Below are 16,240 nucleotides of genomic sequence, written 5' to 3'. Positions count from 1 at the left end.
GCGTGTGCCACCATGCCCTGCTAATTGTCTTAATATATATTTTTTAGTAGAGATGGGGTTTCACTGTGTTAGCCAGGATGGTCTCGATCTCCTGACCTCATGATCCACCCGCCTTGGCCTCCCAAAGTGCTGGGATTATAAGCATGAACCACCGTGCTGGCTCTGACTTTTTTTTAAATCCCATTACAATACTGATAATATCCTGTTTCAAGCTTACAGATCAACTTACACTGTCACCAATACAACTTCATGGAATTTCTCATACACATCTGAAGGCTTCCTTAGAGGCTGCCAATTTAGCTTAAGTTGCAGAAAGATTTGAAAATATTTAAGAAACTTTACATGTTTTCCTTATTCAAAGGATGTCTTCAGTTTCTTTCTTTATTTATTTTTGAGACAGCATTTTGCTCTTATTGCCCAGGCTGGAGTGCAGTGATGTGATCTTGGCTCACTGCAACCTTAGCCTCCCAGGTTCAAGCGATTCTCCTGCCTCAGCCTCCCGAGTGGCTGGGATTACAGGTACATGCCACCACACCCAGCTAATGTTTGTATTTTTAGTAGAGACAGGGTTTCACCCTGTTGGCCAGGCTGGTCTCAAACTCCTGATCTCAGGTGATCCACCCACCTCGGCCTCCCAAAGTGCTGGGATTTCAGGTGTAGTCACCATGCCAGGCCCAGTTTCTTTAAAACTTGGTGAAGATTGTTTTGTTTGCTTTTGTTTGTCTGATCAAAGGATGAAAACCACATGTTATCATAAGGTTAATATGTGTCAATGGGACAGAAAAATCATAAAGTACTAGTTGCCTTCTTCACCCTAATAATACACCACGATACTTGCAGGCAAGAATTCAGCTATATTCTCACTCACCCTTAGTCACTTCGACATCTTTCCTGTTGCCAGCCAGAGTGCTGTAGATCTTTCTAATGAGTTCCATGTTGTTAAGGAGCGAATTAAATCCATTAAAATAGGAGAAACTAACTTGATGGGATGTGGTACCTCCAGCAGCCTCAAATAAATTGAAAACAAAAGAGAAGAAAAATATACAAAAGATTTATAGATGATTCAGAAGTACACACATCTAATACTAGTTTGAAAGTAATCAAAATGCATGTACAAGAAGAAATGACTACAAGTATTTTCTTTAGCATTAAAAAAAGCTATAAATGATTTTAGAAGTAACTGCAACTAATCACGACCAGAACTTGTATTCTCCATACACAATCCTAGAAAACTAAATAAATACATGTGTAGGATTATAACAGGACTAGTAGTAATTTAGAGTTCAAATTTCAATTGGAAATGTTTTATAAGTTGGTTTATTTCATCTAATGAGCAAATCTTAAAGACTTAAACATGCAAAACTATAAGTACATATGCACACACGTGTGTGCTTATGCATGAAAAACTGTATTATATCAATGCAAACATACTATGAAAAGTGGTCAATCTAACATTAATATCAAGACTTGTCAAGTTACTTATAACCAGTAATAAATAATCATTTAGGTACAGACTTTACATTGGTGGGATTTCTAGCAAACAAGCATATTATGGTAAAATTACGAGATGCCATATACTTTCATGCGGGTTTAAGACTAGTAAAAATTCTGATAATCAGAATTTTTAAGAAACCATATTTCTTCACAAGGGACAAGGGAAACAGACAGAATGTCCATTATGAATCAGACTTCAGTTTGGAGTTTCAAATTCTATCCTTCCCTAACAAGGCAAAATATTTTTATTAGGAAAGCACTTCTTTATAAGGTAACAACCACATAAATCTTCACTTAGTAATCATTTAAAATAGCTGACATGAAGGTTTAGTATGGAGCAGAGAAGGGGGTGCCCAAGACAAGGAGTTAGATTAACACAGTGCCAGAATGGAAAAGGCCTTGTCGGAATGTCATGTCTCCAGAACTAAGCACTCGGGGGAAGACAGGAAACTGAAAGGCTACTCTGAGTTCCTGCCTATGGTAAGCACTGTGGGAAACCCACATGATGGTGAAAACAGTCTTCTCCCTGGGATTAACAAAAGGACAGTTACCACTGGGTACTGGTCCTAAAACTGACTTATTACCAAATCACCCAGAAGCTTTACAAAATTAGATTCTAAGACCTCATTGTCTATAGATGGTATATGATAGGCCTAGAAGAGATCTCAGAATCTGTAGTTCTAATAGTTTTTAATGGTGATTCTGGTGCTCCATGAGTAGGGCTTAAGAACCACCACCACTACAGAATGTTGCAGGACTCCCCAGGGCCCATGAGGGAAGGACAGCAGCTGACACCGGGGCGGGGAGGGAGGCTCCATGAAACACAACTGCAGGGCTCTGCTGTCACATGTACCTTTGTGGCCTCAACACATACATGGTGAAAGGGAATCTAAGGTTTAGAGTTTCTGTTATGCTAACTACTCTAACAAATGATATACATGTGCACGACTTTTTTTTTTTTTCCTTAGAGCATCTAAGAAGATTGGCAAAAATAGGCACTTGATATACTTCAAAATCTAAAGCAAAATTAAGAGATCGCAAATGTTTTTCCTTTTATCTTTAACCAGTTAATATATTTCTCGAAGATATTCCATATTACCCAGACAACAAATTAACCTGCCAACCAAAACTAGCCAAAACACACTCTGAGTTTAGTAACGTATGTGATCACATTAAAATGTTAGTGTTTGCAAGAGAAAAAAATACTACATAACTTATAGAATTGTTTTTATAATTCCTTATTTACTGAGTTAAACCACTTCATTAGGGCAAGTTACGACTTACAGCTACTAGACATTCTTCTACAAAAGGAGTCAAGACATGGGGGCGGATGGTGACCATGATGTCTCGGAAGTCAATGGCTGTGACTCTCCCAGTCCTAGCATTGTCCCGTTGCACAAAGGCTTGCTTTGCATGCTCCAGTTGTATTTCCTACAAATAAAGAAAGTAAAATACTTAATTTATGCTTCTCATTTAATAATTACTACAAATGACAGTTCATTTTAAAATCAGACTGAAGAAATAGAGATTACATCTTGATCTAACAAGCCCCCATCTGCCTAATAGCACCCCCAAGCTACTGTCTCCTTCCAAGAGAAAGAACTTTGCTCAGACCAATGAACATGTCTTGAGAAAGTGCACTCCACTTGACTCTGCTACCCAAAGAAACCCAATCACTTCCATGCTCTCTAGAGTCCATGAATACAAAGAAAATGAAAACCGGAATAAAGTTTGGAAGGTTCAAAGATCTGGCCCAACCCAGCTTAGGTGATGCAGATGATCTAAGGAAAAACACTGCCAGGAACTTTAACTTATCTCCAAAGAAAAGAGAAAAGTTCTTAACTGCAACCTGATACACAAACACGTGATGTAACAATAGACAGAAAAGAGTGGTGGTTCTTCTCTGCTATTTCTCCAACACAGGGTTTCTCAGCCTTGGCATTATTGGCATTTTAGACAGGGTAAGTCTTTATTATGGGAGGGCTGTCATGTGAACCCCTATTCTCTTCCCACTAGAGATAAGTAGCCCCTTCCCTCCAAGGTCATAACAATCAAAAATGTCTCTAGATAGAGCCATATGTCTTGGTTAAGGACTACTGCTCCAAGTAGTTGGATGGTATGTGGATTAGGGGAAGTAAATCTGTCGTGGTATCATTGCATATGTTTAATTAAAATTATCTAAAGACAGAACATCCAATCACAGAGCTCTGTTGCTATTCCCAGGGGATAAGTGTGTACACAAAAGAAAACATAGCCTCCCATCAAAACTCATTGTGCACCATATGGGAGGAGCATTCTTCCTGCAGAGAGCATATTATCTTCCTCACAACACTCTGCCCATTTCCCAAATGGGCCCTTGGAGTGACAGCTAACTTCTATGCAATTGAAAAGTAACATCGGCCAGACACAGTAGCTCATGTCTGTAATCCCAACGCTTGGGGAGGCTGAGGTGGATGGATCACTTGAGCCTAGGAGTTCCAGGCCAGCCTGGGCCACACGGCAAAACCTCATCTCTACAAAAAATAAAAAAATTAGCCAGGCATGGAGGTGCATGCCTGTAGTTCCAGCTACTTGGGAGAATGGGGTGGGAGGATAACCTGAGCCTGGGGAGGAGGAGGTTGCAGTGAGCTGAGATCATGCCACCACACTCCAGCCTGGGTGACAGAGTGAAACCTTGTCTCAAAAAAAAAAAAAAAAAGAGGGAACACCAATACGGCTCTCAAAAACTTCAAATTATTTGAATAAAATGGAGGTTTTTTAGATGACATTAAGGAAATAATTTTTAACTTTAGTGAGATAATGACATCATATTTATTCAAGTTATGTAAAAAATAATTGTCCTTATGAATTTGAGGAAAACTAAAGTGTAAGGGAAACAACTTGAGTCTGGTACTGCTTTAAAGTACTCCATCTTCCTTTCTTTCCCCAGAAAGGCAGGGAGATGAAAGAAGAAATATGACATTTGCAATAATGGAAGCCAAATAACAGTTGCATGATGGGTCACTATAGTCTTCTACTTTTGCAGTTTGAAAATGTCTACATTAAAAAATTTTAAAGACAAGACATTTAATAGTAAGAATCAGAGTTCTTATCCACTTAAAAGAATCTCCTCATTTGTAGCCATCTGCTAGTTTCGAACCAGCCTGTCTCAGCTGAAGCTCTCTTCTGGGATCCCAGTCTTTCCAGAGCCTCCACCACTGGCTCCTTAAATGGGAAGCATCTGTCGGCCCTCTGTCCTCACATCTTCTCACTCTACTCTCCTAGACAGAGTGTTCTCTCCCTTAAGCCCTCAAGGATTTCTTAAAAACTAAGTAAGGCTTAACTCCCATATTCAAATCTCACTCCTTTCTGCTGGACCAGAATTTCTGTTTAGAGAATATATCCAAGTGGGTATCGTGTAAAGGACGTAGAATGACACATCACTAACCCCCTATTGTAGATCCTCCAACCCAGTGCTCAATCCTGGTTTCTCTTCTATGTTCACAGCTTAACTATTAGGCACGTAGTTTTATCGGCCACCTCACCTAGAAAGCTGTCATTCTGAATTGTTCAAGCTTCCTTTCTCTCAGAGTAAAGCAGTTACCAAATTCTGTCCCTTAGGCCTTTGAAAGTTTGCCCAAATGTACCTTTTCCTTTTTGTTCCTGATGCTATTGTTCAGGCCTTCCTCAGACCTCACCTACATTATCACTGACAGTCAGTGGTTCTGACTGTCAGTCTGGAACTTGGGCTTGCAGTCTGGACCTCTGTGGTCTACCATGCACACATCAAAAGTTGCTTTTCAGAATTAAAGACCTGACCTCCCTCTCCCTCTATGGAAATCTCCAATGACCTTTCATCATACAGACCCTTCTCTGAAGTAAGGCATACAAGTCCCCAGAGGAACTACTCTTAGCCTCATCTCCTACCACCCATGCCCACCCCTGCTAGACCTGCCACACACCTGGGCTTTTGCTCACATTGTTCCTTCCACCTAGTGTAGACTGCGGCCCCTTTCTCCAGCTCCTGAAATCCTGCCACTTCCTTTAAGCTTAGCTCAAATGGTACCACTTAGGCAAATATAACCAGGCCTTATAACTAGAAATAACTGATGTCCCTTCCGAGGCCCCCTCTCTGAATACCAATTATAAGACTTGTCTTATTTGATCTTACATCATAATCAGTTATTCACATTCCTGCCTTTACACCTACCTTACCAAGGAAAAGACAGTATATCCTGTTGAAGTCCGTAAACATCTATTTACATTTATATATGCAGCTCAGCAGAATACTTTAGATATATAGCAGGTACTCAATAAATGACAGGCATACTCATCAGTGAAAAGTATTGTGTAAAACCAACTGAATGAACAAATCATGAGCTATTGAACAAAGGGAGGTTCTCCATATGAGTACTTCCAATTCAGGAATAAAGAAGAAACCAACCGTTAAACACCCTGTAGTGAAAAATGACCACAGTATGTATTCAATGGAAAGTAAATGAACAGTCTTCTTTGAATTACCAGACCCATTGCTAAAGCTTGCATTAGCCAAGATTACTCTCAACAATAGCAGAAGGTATGTCCAGCGATTTACCATTTTCCCTAGTTTATAACTCAACATCTTAGGGATCCTCAGACAATTATACCAAAAATGGCATCACTTTCTCTGGCAACTCCATCTGCTCAGAAAGCAGGAAGTCACAGTGCTAAGACCAGCCTGTCCAGAATTCCAGATTGGGAATGGATGCCAAGGTGGGGGCTGGTGCTCAAGTAGCAGGACAGGGGATGCACCTGTGATGAGGACAGTGTCAAAGCACATCCTGTGCCCACGCTTCCATGATTAAACATCTACGAGCAGGGACCCCGCAAGCTGGAATAAGAAAGTCATTTTAAGCCTGATGATGAACAGCTTGAGATTACATTTCCAACAGCTCTTAAAGATTGGGGGCGTTATAAGTTCCACAGAGAACAAAATGCTAGATCTATGTAGTTCTCTAAATAGTAGGACAGAGTGAAAACATGCAGTTAGGTGGCTCTCCAACTTTAAAAGCAGCTTTCTGAAGACGTGGGTTGCTTTCTGAAGATCATCTGTTTATGTCGTGACTGTTTCTTCTTCCAGGTGAAGAAATGAAACCATGACCTCAATCAATACGACAACCAAGCAATAGCAGTTAGCGAGCATGTATTATGCAGCAGGCACTGCTATAAAGCATTTTACAGGAATCAATTCATGGAATGCTTACTGCAAGCCTATATGGTAGGTATTATTATTAACCTCACTATAGCAGTTGAACAAATGAAAGTCTCACTGACAGGAAGCAGTAAAGCTGGAATTCAAGCCTCTGCAGTTCTGTCCCCCAGCCCCCAATCTACCCATGCTCTTAATAACTTCTCTTAACTGCATGGGGAGCCTCAGACAAAGCTACTGTCAGGAATTTGATTAAAAGATAAATTTGACACTAAGAAATCTTAAAAGCTGTGGAAAGATAAAAACTCAATTTGCATTTAATGCTCTAGATTTTACTGTTGCCTATTTTTGTGGAAAAATAATAAAATTCCCTAAAGTTTTCCATTAAGGCAAAGGCTTCAGTACACCCAGAGCATCAGGACTGTTTCACCAATAGTAGCAGAGACCAAGGAGGAGAGAAACCAAATCTAAAAGGCCTTCTCCTGGCCTCACTCACTTTTTGCTCTCTTTCCCACAGCCCCAAGAGACAAAGGAGGAAAAAATTAAATCAAGAGGCCAACGGGAGCTAACACATAGATTACTCCATAAATATGAAAGAAATATGTGGTCTTTGAAATAAATGACCAGGCTCACTACTCATGGTAGAATGACCTAAAATTGAAGCTTCTGGTTTGCATCTCAAAAGCTATTTAATGAAAATCTAATTGTATGCTATGGCTTCTCAAGAGAATGACAGCTCCTAGATCTGAACCCAGAAGGGATAAAACAGAGACAGAGAGCTTTTAGTATGCATGAAATATAGCATATACAAAATAATATTTATTTCTAAAATTAAGGGGATCAGAAGTAAATAAGTCGTCTGTGCAGAGGAGGAGAGAACAATATGGGCAGTAAGCATTATATTTATATATGTAAAAGTTAAAAGACTATCACGTAAAAAAATATTAGGCTGGCTATTTCTTCTGAAAAAATGGAGAGACGCTATAGGGGTCAGAGTTTAGTACAGTACACAGTAGAAGTCTTTAACCTATAGAACTATTCTGCAGTAAAATGGGCTACCTTGAAAAGTAGCAGGTTCCCTGACATCAGAAATACGTGTTCAACCACAGGCTGAGGAACACATGTCAAAAATTTTACCTTATCTTTAATAGAGGGAGTTATGGAAGCCATACATTATGATGACAATATGAAATCTGGAACAGGCGTGGGTACAGCGCAAACAGAAGTCACGACACTGCTACTCGGGAGAGCTCAGGTCATTGTTTGCATCTTAGAGCCTCAGATTTTCTTCTACAGAATAGGCACACCACCACCTACTGTGCAGGGTTGTAAAAACCAGAGGTCATGCATGACAGGCATTTAATAAACGGTGGCTTTGATTTTTGTCTAGGTGAAAGGTTTAAAACCCTCTAAAGTCTCTTGCAATATGAAACAGTGGTTCTGCTCAATCATTCTGAACTAGCCACAGGAACAGAAAAATGAACATCAGCCACGATGGAGGATAACAACAGCAGAATGCTTCAACACTCAGTATACACCGGGGCTATGCCAAGAACTTCAAAGACAGCATTTCACTTAAGCCTCACAATAATTCTGTGAAGTAATGATTATTATCATTTTACACAGAGGCATCTGAGGTTCAGAGAAGTCAGGTAACTAGCCTAAAGTCACACAACTAAGAAGTGGAAGAGTTAAGATTCAAAGCAAAGGATGTCAGATTTTAAAACTAAGATTCTTAACTATTAATTTATGCTGCCTCAGGCAAAATCGTAAGTAAGGGCCATAACTAGCTTTGGACAGGTAATAGGAAAAGAGATTTTAAGAAAATTTTGATGATGACTTGAATATATAAATGAAGGAAGATATATCTCAAAAATCGTCATTTTGAATGATGGGGAAGATACTCTACCGCAAAGGAAAACACTCAAGGGGAAAGAGATGAGGTGGTTGACCACGATGAAAAACCTGGAGTGAAGTGAGTTTCAGTTATAAACAAAAAGTTAAGAGATACACAAAAGAAAGCTGGAGGTACAGGTAGAAATACAGATCTGGGAAATTTAGATAACAGGATTTTAGAGAAAACATCACAAGGCGAACGTTTACTAAGTTATTAAGTGCATGCTATGTACCAGGGACTGTTGCATTTTCCCTGCTTCATCTCTTTGAATCCTCTCCACAACCGAGGTGGTTCTACCATCTTGTTCTGAAGATAGAAAAATCAGGTAAGAATGAGCCAAGGGTGACACGGGCAAGGATGAAACTGAATATGCATCCAGGCAGTCAGCTTCTGGAGCCATGATCTTAACCTACACAGACTGCCTGTTCCTTTCAGAGGGAGCCTACCAAAAACCAGAAGAAGAAAAAGATGATTGTAGAAATAGGTGAGATCCCACAGTGCATACAAAGAGCAGGCAGACAACAAAAATCAAACTGATACCTAAATAAGTGAGTAAGAAAATAAGACAGAGGGCCTGAAACCTTGTAGCAAATCCAGAGAGCTGAGAAAATGAAGTGTGTCTCTAAAGAGAGCTCTGAACAGTACCTGGCAATGGGTGCTTACTAAATGCTGCTGCCGAAGACAGTTACCAACTAAAGACAAATGGTCCTTCCTATCACCTAAGGCCAGAAGGTCTAAGAGCATGAGCTCTGCAGCTATCTCTAAGGCAGTTCCACTCAAGTACATGAAAGGAGGCCCAATTTGTCTTTAATATGTGCCAGTGAACTATTTTCTGTTCCCTCTATTCTGGTGCATGATGATTAATGGAACAGGCTTTTATTGCAGCAGTTTCCAACTACTTCAACACACCGATTCAGACTGCTGTAGAAAAAAAAAAAATCAAACTCTTCAAAATTGCTAGTTGTACAGAATAAACATATATAGGGGTTACACCACTTTAGGTCTAACATTCGTGCTTCTAATAGTCCCAGGCCTGTCATTTCCTTAATAATCTCCAATTTTCAGGTGGGTATATTTTGAAGGTAAAATATTCTCTCCATCTCTATTCAGACATGCAAGTTTGTGCTTTAGCCTGAGAACAATTTATCAGGTACAACAACAACAACAGCAGCAATAACAATAAAAAAACAAAAAACCCAGCCCCTCAAAACCAGCAGAAGATCCAGGTGATTTATATTATAAAGCCAAAAACACCAAAAAATATATATATTTTTTGAACCCAGGTTAATTTGCATTTTTGGGTTTTGAAATTATAACAAAATCTAAAATATTAATAAAAGCAAAGAGTTAATAAGGAAATTATTCAAAATAATTCCTTTTTAGACATGGTGATAGCAGAATTCTAGGCAAAATGCAGCTAATTATCAAAACAGGAAACAAAAATGTATAAAGACGATTTGCCTAAAAAATACCATATCATATTTAGTCCAAACAATTTCCATATTACATCACATATCAGTACCTGTATACTAGTTTGCATATAAAGATCCACTTTGTTTTCATAATCTATGCTAATTTGAAGAAAACATTCTAATTAAAATGAAGATCCACATATTTTTTAACAAAGTAAAAATGAAACATAGTAATAAAATAGGTAGAGAGATAAGTAGTCACCATTCTTAATTGTGTTCTATTTGCACCTCCCCCTGACCCCCCATTTGGCCATGCAGTCAGAGTTTCAGAGTTGAGGGTGAAATTTCATCCCCAGTTCACTGGGTGGGACCTTTAATTAAAAGGGTCTTTGGAAGCAGTGTCACATGTGGCTTGGCATACGCTGCAACACCTTGGTAGAAAAAAATACAGAGCTTTTCCATCTCAATTTCCTTGCTCTTCTGATTTAACATTAAACTTCACAGTGGGTAACAGCTGGGGAGATGCTGTATAGAGTGCTAATTTTTACCAGGATGTTACTGTAAAAGCCTGCACAACAGGCTGCTCAACAAAACAGCAAGCTAACACCACAGACACAACAGCACAATGAATCCTGATTTCCTTCGCCCAGAGAGTAGAAAGTGTGTGCTGTGGCTGGAATGTATCCTGCATCTTACTGTCCAAGTGACCACATCTCTAGTTACTCATCACCAAACTAGCAGTGGCTTCCATTTGGACACAAAACAGAATCTCAACTAGTGGAAGAGTTGAAGGCAAACAACAATAACGTGCTCTACTCACTAGTTCATTTGGGAACACCAAACGATGCTGTGTTTATGAAACAGTACCAAAGCTACATCACAGACCCCCACCTGATACAACTTAGAATCAACATAAAAAGCATTCACTTAGTGAAAATGAAAATACAACTGTGTTCTTGGGCTACTAAAAATACACGGTCGGGCTGGGCACTGTGGCTCACGCCTGTAATCCCAGCACTTTGGGAGGGCGAGGCTGATGGATTGCTTGAGGTCAAGAATTCAAGACCAGCCTGACCAACATGGTGAAATGCCATCTCTACTAAAAATACAAAAAATTAGCTGGGCGTGGTGGTGGGCAGCCTGTAATCCCAGCTACTCCAGAGGCTGAGGCAGGAAAATCGCTTGAACCTGGGAGGTGGAGGTTGCAGTGAGCCGAGATCACGCCATTGCACTCCAGCCTGGGTGACAGAGTGAGACTCTGTCTCAAAAAAAAAAAAAAAAAAAGAAAAAGAAAAAAAAATTCATGGTCTAGATACTTTCACTACTACAGACAAGACAAGTTGGGGGACAAAAGGGAGGGCAAATGGCTCAGATTACTCAAATCTAAGCAAGGACTTTGTTATTTGTCCACTTATGTGTAAAGAATTTTGGCTTCAGTCAGTTCCACTACAAGGGATTACTTTTTATGAACACATGAAATCGCTTATTAATTCTAAAGCTAGAAAATTGGGGTTGCCATGGTTGAAGGTATGTTTTGTTTGGTGGTGGTTGGGCGGAGGTAGCAGCAATTTTGTTTTTAACATATATAGTCTCTTGTGTTGAAATTTTCGCCTTATACCAGGATGTTATGACAAATAGAGTAGCAAACTGTAACTGATGGTGAGTATAAAGCCAAGACCACAGCTGACTAGCAGCAGCGAATCTCTGGCTTGTACAGGGACATGTGGCAACTACCAACACCTGGGAGCAGCAGGCTTCTACAGTTCTACTCTCTAGGGCTCAGGATCTAAATAACCAAAATGTTCATGTTACACAGAAAAGAACTGGGCTGACTTCTACACTGTGCTGACCAAGAAGCCAAAATAATGGTTAATCTGATTTCTTAAAAAGAACCAAAATTGTTCAGTTGCATTACTAGCATGGGTATTCTTTGCCATCCAACCAGGTTACCACAGGACTCGTGATGTGAGGACAAGGATCCTTACTAATATGAATGACCAGTCTGGGATGCCAGACACAGCTTTGATCCCCAGGTTCTATTCCTAGCTCTATTTACTATAATTCATGTCTTTGGGTTTCATTATCCTCTTCTGGCAAAATGAGGACCAGAATAAAATTATGATAAAATACTCACGCCCTTGTGATTAGAGCTCTCTGTTGGGTCTGGTAACCTCATTCTTAAACTCTACCTGATGAGAAGACATTAGATAGGATTTTTAGCCTCATTCCTTCTCAGGTCAGCTATCCTGTCTCTTGGCTAGCCAATGGAATCTGCAACCTCAAAATCGGGCCTCTCCACCAATTCAGAGCTTTGCAAATTTCTGGATGATGCTTTTAGAGCAATAGGCAGATGACCCCTAGAAACAGAAGAAATTTCCTAGCTACATAAAATGCAGAACAAAATTCCTTCAAAAAGTCCAAGTATACAGGGGCTGTAGGTAGGGCTCCTACAGTAGATCATCTCAACATCAAAGAACTGAAAAGAGGCGGTAGAGCCAATACACCAATATACATGTGAACAGCTCTTACATATAAAGCACTACTCTGTAGCCCCTCCCTGAAACCTCCTCTTCTTCCTACGCTCCCTATTTCAATGAAACACCACCATCCTCCTATTAGCCCTAGCCTAAAACCCAGGAGTCAACACTGAGTTCTGCAAATCCTTGACTGTCCACGTCCCATTAAATCATGAAGTCTTTGTCTGGCCTATCCCTGTAGGTTCTCTTGACTCCATTTACTCTGGCCCATCACTGTTACCATCCGACCGAGACCAGTTGTTTGACTTTTGGGTTAAAAGGTAACCAACTGGTCTCCCTCTCCTTGGTCATGTCCCTCTCCATTAGATTTACCACACAATAGCAGAGTGATCCTTCTGAAACACAAATCTGATAAGGTTTGCCTCGACAGGCTTCCCATTAGTCTTAGGATAAAGAGCCGAAAGTTTACCTTTACCCATTCGGGGTTGCCTAGTCCAAAGTTTGCCACAATGTGTTTCCTGAACCATCCAAAGCATTGCAATTCAGGATGCTTATTGGAAAGGCAGCTTCGTAGGCCCTATTCAGCACTACTAAATTTGAGTCTTGGGTGGGGAGTGGGTGGAGAGGCCTGGGACTCTGCATTTTTAAGTAAGCACCTCAGATAATTTTACACTAAAATTTGGGGAAAAAAACTGCCAGAGATTTAGAAAAATTAATTTCAACTTCAAATCCACCTGTCTAATCTTGAACAAATCCAGAACACTTCCTTAGGCTTCTGTTAACTCAGCTTTCATAGGGAAACAATGCCAACTGCCTTACTTAGCTTAACACCTAAGGTGACTGTAAGGACAAATATTAATACAAGTACAAGAACTTTCTTAGCTGGAAAATGCTATATGAGAGGTAGCTAATAACAATGTTGTTGTAGTTAATAGAAATACTGAATTTGGTAGTAATCCTAGACTTTTCCATCCTGAGATTGGAACCACTGGAAACTCCTATGTGTAGACTGTTATCAAATTAAAATAATTACGTGTAAAATAAATACCCAAGATTATAAAACAGTATCAAACAAAAAATCCTGGAAATGACAGTACAATGCACCCCTACTAAGAACTTGTTGATGATCACATCTGGCAATTAATGGGTAGAGGTCAGGAATGCTAGATGTTTAGCAATGCATGACTGGGCACTGCCATTCAAATGCATGGTAACTTCTAGGAACAGAAAATAGCTATCTATAGCCTCAGGCCTGGAGACAGTGCAATAGAGTAGGAATACCAATGTATTCTTGAATTCTTCACACACCTGTCATCTGACTGCAGAAGTTAAGCTCTAGAACAGCTGCTCTTTACCACTTTTTTGGGATACTTCTTTGGAAACATAATGAAAGCTACGGGCCATTTCCCTGGAAAATTACTGGGAAATGCAAAATTTTACCATAGAGTAGGTTCATTCTTTTGCATATAATAATAGGTGATAATGATAATTACCTTTTAGGGTATTGGGAGGATGCTATTATCAGAAACAGAATATTTAAAAGCACTTTGTAAATTACAAACATCATACAGATGCTAGTTATTGTAACTTTTTTGAACGTGACTCAGTACTGACTACACAATAATTTGGCAGAAAAGTTTTAGAAACCTTTCTCTCTGTGCCCCCAAGCGCCTATGACATTCACCCAAAAAAAAAAAAAATTGGCAAAGCAGGCTGGGCACCGAGGCTCATGCCTATAACCCCAGCACTTCCAGAGGCCAAGGTGGATGGATCACTTGAGCCCTGGCATTGAAAGTTGTAGTGAGCGCTAATGCACCACTGCACTCTAGTCTGGGTAACAGAGTGAGACCCTGTCTCAAACAAAAAAAAGAAAAGAAAAAGGAAAAAAAAAGTTGGTAAAGTATCTAAGTACCTGTCATTAGGGTTTATGCCACAAACCTTTAAGGGTTTTTGCTACAAAACAACAAACTCATAGGGCAAACATTTTATGCTTACTTGTAGTTGCTCCTTTCACACTGTCAGGTGGATATACCCAGATACAATTTCATAAGATTTTCAAATTATGAGTGTCTCAAGAGTTACAGTCTCTGCACCTTTCAACCCTGTGCACAAGTCCTCTCTTGACAACCCAACATGCTCAGCAAATATTTGCTGAATTGGATGGTTTGCCCAACATGAGTAATAATCACAACACACAAAAAATACCGAGTTTTATGTTAATACTATTTATTTATTTATTTTTTGAGATGGAGTCTTGCTCTGTCATTCAGGCCTGAGTGCAGGGGCCTGATCTCGGCTCACTGTAGCCTCTGGCTCCTGGGTTCAGCGATTCTCCTGCCTCAGCCTCCCGAGCAGCTTGGATTACAGGCACACGCCACTACGCCCAGCTAATTTTTTTTGTATTTTGGGGGGTTTCACCATGTTGGCCAGGCTACTCTCAAACTCCTGACCTCGTGATCCACCTGCCTCGTCTTCCCAAAGTGCTGGGATTACAGGTGTAAGCCACTGCCCCCAGCCCGTTAATACTATTTATCAACTGCAGTTCCATCAGATATAGAATAGAAAAATTTCTCCAAATTACTTTCTAAAATACAAATAATATTAAAATCTATTTTAAATCTAGCAGCTATAAAATCAGAGCTTTGCTCTAGGAGCTGGGAGTAGATATACGTGGAGAGGTTTATAGACTATTTTAAAATACACATACATACCCACATATAAAACTGTATTCACATTCACACGTACCATCATTCATGAAGTTATATGGAGATGAAGTTAACTGCGCATTAAGAAATACAAGCAACAGATGTAACAGTATAAATAATGGGGTAAGAGAAATGCGACCCCACTCCCTGCCAAAATCTTTCCATTCCAATGAGGAAGAAGACTACAGGAAGGAGGCTTTGTATCCCTGCCACTTGCTTCGATGCTACTAGATGCAAAGTTTAGATCAGTCAAGTTTAGCTCAAATAATATCAAATTGACTTACTACTTGCAAAGTACAAATCAGTCAAGTTTAGCTCAAATCATATCAAATTGATTCACCACTTTATGACTTTTACAACCAAAGCACAGAAAAGGACAGAGCAGCTCACCATGTAAGCAATGCCCAGGACTGTCAACACCTTAGCGGGTGGGGGACCTGTCCAGACTCTACACAGATAAACACATGACCCAGGTAAGATCCTCACAGCCACATGGTGGTTTCTCAGAAACTCACACTTGCTTAGATATAGTAAAACATTTATTAAATGACAAAAAAAAAAAAAAAAAAAAGGAAATGCAGAGAACTATACTGCCCCACCAATCACACACATGTATACACAATACATAAGCACAGGTAATGTGCTGGCTGGAACCAACCTGAGCTACCTTCTCGGGACCCTCAGTGGAATAGAGGAGTGCTGTCTCTACATGCCACACAGGTTCCCTGAAATCACAAGCACTTTTTGGCTGTCCCTACAGCTGCTCCCCTTCCTCATGATGTGACAGGTAGCAGCATGCATGGTGGCAGCTCGTTCACATTTCAAGCAACCAAGCATCTGCCTTCACAGCCTTGGCATCAGCCAGGAAGCTGGTGCCTGCTTCTGAGTCCTGCCCTAGAGCAGAAAGGCGGATACCTGCCTGACAAAGCAAGAGCCTGAAACACAGGAGATTAAATTCACTAATATCTTTAAGAAGTTACCTGCATCCAGAAAGAGCCCAAAGGAAGCAAACAAAGCATCTGAAGTAGAGGTCTGAAGCTCTACCTGCATTCAGAAAAGAGTTCAAATGAAGCAAACAAAACATTTGA

The 16,240-nt window shown here is 40.0% G+C and overlaps 1 protein-coding gene across 1 annotated transcript in view; it reads right to left on the bottom strand.

Moving 5' to 3' along the window:
- The window catches only part of SLC25A13 (solute carrier family 25 member 13), a 182,814-nt gene that overhangs the window by 77,082 nt on the left and 89,492 nt on the right, over positions 1–16,240 (bottom strand). The window contains 3 exon segments of the mRNA XM_017849324.1: positions 869–1,007; positions 2,779–2,925; positions 8,617–8,626. Of these exon segments, the coding sequence (XP_017704813.1) occupies positions 869–1,007; positions 2,779–2,925; positions 8,617–8,626 (296 nt within the window).

Source organism: Rhinopithecus bieti, unplaced genomic scaffold (genome assembly GCF_001698545.2).
Source record: "Rhinopithecus bieti isolate Rb0 unplaced genomic scaffold, ASM169854v2 scaffold_31127, whole genome shotgun sequence".
Classification (NCBI taxonomy): Eukaryota; Metazoa; Chordata; class Mammalia; order Primates; family Cercopithecidae; genus Rhinopithecus; species Rhinopithecus bieti.
Note: the sequence above shows the minus strand (reverse complement) of the source record. Positions and strands in the feature narration are given on the sequence as shown.